Source organism: Poeciliopsis prolifica, unplaced genomic scaffold (genome assembly GCF_027474105.1).
Source record: "Poeciliopsis prolifica strain line A6 unplaced genomic scaffold, Auburn_PproV2 SCAFFOLD004, whole genome shotgun sequence".
In the NCBI taxonomy this organism is placed as follows: domain Eukaryota; kingdom Metazoa; phylum Chordata; class Actinopteri; order Cyprinodontiformes; family Poeciliidae; genus Poeciliopsis; species Poeciliopsis prolifica.
The window spans coordinates 3967976-3975050 of record NW_026562379.1 but is presented as its reverse complement, the minus strand read 5'-3'; the positions used below and the strand labels follow the sequence as shown (position 1 = coordinate 3975050).

The 7075-nt window shown below is 37.5% G+C and overlaps 1 protein-coding gene across 2 annotated transcripts in view; it reads right to left on the bottom strand.

Annotated features, from left to right (window-relative positions):
* Positions 1-3822: 3822 nt before the first annotated feature.
* pdgfd (platelet derived growth factor d) overlaps positions 3823-7075 on the bottom strand; it is a 57015-nt gene continuing 53762 nt past the window's right edge. For both annotated transcript variants that reach the window (XM_055029096.1, XM_055029097.1), the window contains exon 7: positions 3823-4292. In XM_055029096.1, coding sequence (XP_054885071.1) covers positions 4158-4292 — 135 coding nt within the window. In that variant the 3' untranslated portion in view covers positions 3823-4157. The remainder of the gene's footprint in view (positions 4293-7075) is intronic.

Below are 7075 nucleotides of genomic sequence, written 5' to 3'. Positions count from 1 at the left end.
GGAGCTTCTCCAGTTTTGTCTGCAAAAACAGTTTTTAGAAATAAAACAAAAAACTGGACATCGTGCTGTCTCAAATATTTTATTTATCAAAACTATCCAGCTGATATTTTAATAAAACAAAACAGAAAGAAACAATAAATTACTTAAGTGAAGCATAGAGTTTGGTCATTAATTTTTTTCTTTCCCACAATGCAACAAAGGACAATGACTATTTTGTTTTGCCAATCTCACGTCAGAAACTTTCTCTGTGTTGATGACAGTCACCTGATTGCACATAAGTAAAATAATATTGGAATAAATCTGTTTAAAAAGTGAAACTGTGTGGCACTGATTCCGTTGTCATAAGTGAACCAAATGAATGTGTGAAGGATTTTGTAAGGAACTGTGTGAGAAAACAAAACCTCATCTGATAAAAGAAAAGTGTCACTTTAGAGCTAACAATGGAATGTGTCGTTAACACAAAGAAAGTGGCAGGCACAGGATGCACACACACATCCACTCACATGTTTTTACAATGCATACATTTGCAATTGATTGTGCTCATTTACTCTGTACGTTGTGTACAATATTCCTTTTCAGTGTCATCTATAAAATCTCCATATATAATTTACATTGCTACATTAATTAACCCCAGTCAGTCTCTCTTTTTCCTTCTAGAGTTAAAAGCAAAGACATGCATAAACAACCTTTCATAAACGTTCATTTTCCAATGCAGCACACATGTATTCAGATACAGACACATTTGTTGTTGCTTCTTATAGATTTAAGATTATTCTAGCACCATAATTTTGCATTGAAAAGAAAAATGTCAAGTGATACAACTTTTAATTTGAATACAAATAATTTTTGCACACATATTTACCATCTTTATATTTTGTTTGTAATAAATATAGTAGTCATTTAATAGATTTTTTTTTCTTTAAACCTTTTGTTAAGAGTTCCTCACTTCCTGATTCCCTCAAGTTGAAATGTGAGATGACATAGAGGCCAGTTTCTTCAAGCCAGTTGGCAGGAAGCTGGACCAGGAACCATATTTATCTTGTCGCTACACATCGAGTGGGACGGTAAGAGAGGTGCAAATCTTCAATCTTCAAAGCTTCCTGTTAGCAGCATGGAGTGTCACCTTGGGGTCACAAAGTCTCCATAACAGCCATTAGATGATTTCTTAAGGGAGACGCAGCAGAATAACTCTCACCTGTACAAACTTCATAAACTTTAATTCTAGTTGGGCTGTAACTTGGACGGTGTGCTTTGGTCAGGTGAGACTAAGTTTAAGCTTTTTAGGAAAGAAAAAAAACAAAACAAACAAAAACCCATTCCAACACTTGAATGCGTTTCATTCAATGAATGAGTTAACCTTGTTGGTTAACTCTGGTCCTATTTACTATGAAATTTAAATGAAAGCGAAAGTAAACATAAGAGAAAAAAATATTTATTGAAGAGAAATGGTGTTTTATCAAATATTTTCCATTTTTAATTTGACAACTGTGAAAGCTTAGAACTTTTTTTTAAATTTAATTTCCATTTATGTCAACCACCTGCGCTTGTTTTCTTATAATCAACAGAATAATTGTACTCATCTTAAAAAATGTAGTTGTCTAAACTTTTCACCATCAGAATAAAAACAAAAACAGAGAGGATTTACACACATCCCCACAAGAGGAGCCAATAACTGAACTCACACTTGTTTATCATGTTGCCTGGTATAAATGACCTAAAAATGTGACTACTGGCCAACTTGCCACTTTACAGTATTAAATATCCAGGAACTTAATAGCCATGTCCTGCATCACACACATGCATGCAAAACCTCTGCATTGATTGGGTTACAGTCTGACTGCAGAACCATCTCCATGCCAAGCTCTTTTGTTTTTCAGCTTTTAGAGGTGAGGTAGCATGTGAAATCTAATTTTCTCTGTTGAAATCCAGCCTACACATGAACCTGTGTGTTAAGAAGGTAGAATAGGAGAAGTTAGAAGAAAAGTGACAGATGAACAGTTTACCACCTTTATAGACATTTGCTCAGTTTTGCAAACAGTATACTGTTTTGCTGCTTCTGACTGGTTTGATATCATGCACACACCTTGCACATGCTGACCATTCACATTTCCGCAGCTGCTGCCAACTCTCACAGACTGTTCATAACCCTCCACCTTTTAAAACAAAAGAGTCTCTTCCTGAGCTATTAGACTGACACACACCCATGCACACATTCAAGTATTGGTTGTTGTTTTTTTTCTTTCACAGGAGGCTTGCTCTTATTTGTGCAGAAAGTGTCTCACCCTGAAATACTGCCAACCTACAAATAAACGTTCTGACTGTTCAGACACCTTTCCAAAAAAACTTCCTCTCTGTCGGTCTTCCTGAGTTTCCAGGTCTCTTTCCTCTTCGATGTGTTTGGGGTCTGAGGTTCACGGCTTTATCCGCTGCAGCAGGATTTCGCTTAGCAGCCGGAATGCCAGGAATGCTCAGGAAAGAAAATGGGCACAGCACTGCAGCATGATCTGATGCTTTCTTTGATGTCTTCTAAGGTGATTGAAGAAGGGAATGTGTGTTTTAAAGTGAATGAACTAACCGACACACAAAGTCAAGGGGTACATTTGAATTAAATATGAGCAAAATAAAGCCACACTTTGTACATATGTATTGGTTTTGAGCCTAAGATTGCCCAGAGTGAATGTTTTTGTACTTCATGTTTGTGTGAAATTTGTCAAATTCAGACCTGAAGGGTTCCAGTTTGCCTAATTTCACAACTGGCAATGTGTTATTTTGGTGTAAACTTTCTGTAACCTCCCTCCCTCCTTCTTCCTCTCGTTCACTCATTTCACTCTCCTCCTGGAAAAGGATTTGCATGAAGTTTCTCAAAACAGTCATTAAACACAAAACCCTGCAAATGCATAAACATGCATGCACGTGAAACAAAGTAAAATCCGGAAGGCGTAAATAGTGCACAGGGTAAATTTAGTTTTACTTAAGTCAGATTGGCATCTAGTAAAGCCCTTTGAAACCTAAAGTAACTTTCAACACAGTTAATTTCTTTCAAATGTGTTTTTTTCTGTTCCTTTTAAAGAAAAACATTATTCAATTTAAGCCGACATATTCACACCCCTTGATTTTTTTTTTTTACACATTTTGACTTCCCACAATTATTACACCCACAAAAAGTACTGTGTAGTTTGGGGAGGAAGGGAAAGAATAGGAAGGAGATAAAATCTGTGGCATAGATAAATATTTCCCTTTTTAATTGTCAGGTACAATACTCCAAGCAACGTTCTGTGGAGAATTGTTGAACTCATCATTTCAAAATGATGATGGACAACCATAAACCTACCAAGACATGACTGTCCATCAAAGCTGAAAGGCTGGGCATGGAAAGCAATAACCAGAGAAGGTAAGAGGCCCAGAGTAAGTCTGGAGTAAAGCAGAGAGCCACACTTTAATTGGGACAATCTGTCAACAGGACAACAATAAGTTAAACAATCTTAAATCTGACCCTTATCGTAGCGTTGCAAGAAAAAAGCCATTGTTGAAAAACAAAGTCACAAGATGCCCCGTTTGTAGCTCATCCAATATATGTTGGGGACACGGCAGCAATTTGGAAGAAGAAAATTATAAAAAGAGTGAAAAACATTACCCTACAAATTTATAGAGATACATGGTGGTGGCAACATCATACTGTGGGGGCGCTGTTCAGGTTTCATCAGACTGGGTAGGAATTTTCAGATTTTTAAGGGTGAAATAGAAACGTATAATTTGTCTGGATTTATCACATCAAAACTCCAAATACAAATTGAAATTAATCATTCTAATATGACAAAAATGTAACAAAGGTTGCAGGTTTTAATACTCCTGTAAGACACAATACATTGAGTTAAGATTCGGTATGGACAGAGAAGTCTTAAAGAAACATGAGAAATTGTTTCATCGGAAAATTTTGACCAAATTTTGAAGAAAGCAATCTATGCTCAGAGAAAGTCATTTAGTTTCTGAAGCAAACGACATTTTGTACAACGCAAGCTGCAGTGCATCAGTCAGATTATTGCCCTCTTTTCTGCTGCATGTTTGTCAGAGGTGCTGTTTGGGGATACAGAGTCCGTTGCAAAACAGGGAGAAGAATTCATCCATCAGTTCTAGACGCACGAGCCGGAATCAGTGTCTCAGCGAGGAGGCTGCAGCGGACACGCACATTCGCACATTTCATGATGCGAGAGGAAAATTTCATCAATAACCCAGCGCATTCGCTGCCTCTGCTGGTGCTTGTACGGAGTGGTCTCTGGGGCATACTTCAGCACCTACAGGAGACAAAGGAAGAGATAGGAATGGATGAAAACTTAACAAGTAAGCCAAACAGAAAGCACTATGACTATGAAACAAAATTATTTAATTATGTGCATTGTTTGCAGCAAAAGACTCAAATAAAGGAGCAAGTTGCTAAAAAGTTAGATTTTGAAACATCATGCAGGAGAATGGATATATTTTCTATTTACCATATAATGTAAAGTTAGTAGGTTGATAAGTGAAGCGTCATTCAACAGAATCCTTCCAGACTTTGTGCTGGGTGGGCCTGTCTATTACTGTTGTGGTCAGAGGGACAGTCCCCTCTCTGTGCATCACCCTCCTGTCTCAGACAGACAGCTACCCACGGTGGACAGAGAGGTTTTCTCTCTTACTCATTCGAAATGACATTGGGACGCTGTTACAGTTGTGCTCTGAGACACCAGATGTATCTGCAGTGTGGGCAAGGATCCCTCAAACACCACTGACCAAGCAGTGTAGGGGAGGAAATAACTTTACTCCAGAGGATGGGAGGAATGCTGACAACCTCTAACTTGGACACCTGTAAGAGGTTCCAAAAGGGATTTAGTGTATTAAAAATGCTATCACATATAAGAAAACGTCTTCGAGTGATCTGGTGATATGTGCAGTAATTGTGTGCTACCGTATATGCTGCAGCTATTCTGCTTTAAAAAGAGTTGAACAGATAAGGATGGACAAATGTGGGGTACAACAACCACCCTGACAGTTGAAAATAACAAGCTATGATGGAAATCCTGTATTTGTTTCTTCTTATTTCCAGGTTGTGTTTTTGTTATAGTTCTTTTTTTTTGTTGGAAAACAGGAGACGCTCCCAAGGTATCCCAATACACATTCAATAAAAAATAAAAAAATGAATATTTCCAACAAAATAAAATTCAGAAGCTACAAAGAAACATAAATGTACTTAGAGATAACTTTACAAGGTCATTTCGGACACATAGCACACAGACAACCCTGCATGCACACATGCTAAGGTGGGTTACAAAGAACCTATTCAAGGTTTTTGAATAGGAGGTATGAGACTAGAATAAACCCAAGTATGAACAGGGAGAACATGCAACTTATCAAAGAAAGTCCCTGTCCTGAGATTTGAATCCAGTACTGTCTGGCTGCGAGGCAACAGCAGCAACAACTCCCAACGAATTTAAGGTGAAACACACATTCCTCCACAAGTGTTGCAGTGAATTTATTTAACACGGCTGGATGAAGGAAATAGAGTGTGTGTGTGATTTCCCAGCACAAAAGCGGCAGTGTTAGTAATACTTGTGTGTCGCAGACTGTTTCCTTTGGTAGTAGTAACCGCTGCTAAAGGAAGCAGGAACAGATCCACGATGAGATCCAGAAGAAGCTGCCCATCAAACACACAAAACATTCATAGCAGACAAATATTCATGAACATAAAAAATCTGACTGCTCATCCGGGCAAATGCTCTTCTTTCATGCTTGCACATTTTTTGACTGCATTCCACACATTTACATGCTAACACACTCACAGACAGAGAACAATTACAATCCCAAATCCCACTTTTGTCTAAATTTCTATTGTGTGGTTTTTAACTCTGAAAAGGGCCTAAGGCAGAAAAAGAGCCCTGTGGACCACGTTTCAATAATGAAGCTATAGGAGAACAAAGGCACAAAGAAATGAATGACAGGCTTAAAAAGCAAGAATGGTGCATTGCAAAGGGACAAATTGAAAATGGGAATTGGGAAGAATGAAAGGCGAGGGAGAAGGGGATGGGAGATAGAATGCTCAGAAGATGGAGTGACTGGAAGGAAATGAGAAGCGGAGAGAAAGAGCCAGACTGGTGCACTGTTTCCTTTGCTGTTGAAGCAGCGCCGGCCTCGAAACGCTCAGCTTCTTCTTCCTTCTCCTCCCACATTGAGCGTCTCAATATTTCTTGTCCTTTCACACGATCTTACTCTCTCGCCATCTTTTTAAGATGCTTTTCTGAGAAATTCACTCAAGTGTGAATGAAAGTTAAATAGAAGCTCATGTTTGAAAACCCTGATGAACGCTCACCAGCAGATCTTGTCTAGGTGTTTGATGGGCACTGACACATTTACAGGTATTAAGTACACTCCTACAATCCTTACATATAAAAAAAAATCAGCTCAGCAAATTTAAATATCGTAGAAAATTGAATTTATTTTAGTGATCAACGAAACAGTGGTGTGTTTCCAGATATTCATTTTTGAAATTTATGTCTCTGTTGTGTCAAAACACCAAGCCAGTAAATACATTTTAAATTAATATTGTTTTTAGTTCATTAATTTTACAGCTGCAGCATGCAACTCTTATAAAACGTGTTTCTTTTTTTTTTTTTTTTTTTTTTACATATTTGTTAAAATTGTCTGTATGCTGCGGCAGTATGATATGAGGCAGACAATTCGTGAAAAAATAAAATCATGCTCCTCTGCCCAGTGCGAACTAGAAACAACCAATCACATTATGTATGTGTAAAGAATGTTTAAAATATATGAGTGTTTTGAATCAAATTGCGGAAATCCATTAACTTTTCAATGGTCATCTAATTTATGGAGATATGTTTGTAGAACAGCAGCGTTTCGAAAGTTCGAACAAAAACCTTCTATTTATAGCTAAATCAATTTAAGCACAAAAAAAGGAGATAAAAAGATGTAGTTTCAAATGATGAACATTTTCCAATCTTATTTATATTAAGTTGGACAGCAGAAATCCATCTTCAGTGGATTGTAGGAAATTTGTACTAATTATAATTTAGTCGTCTTATTAAATCAG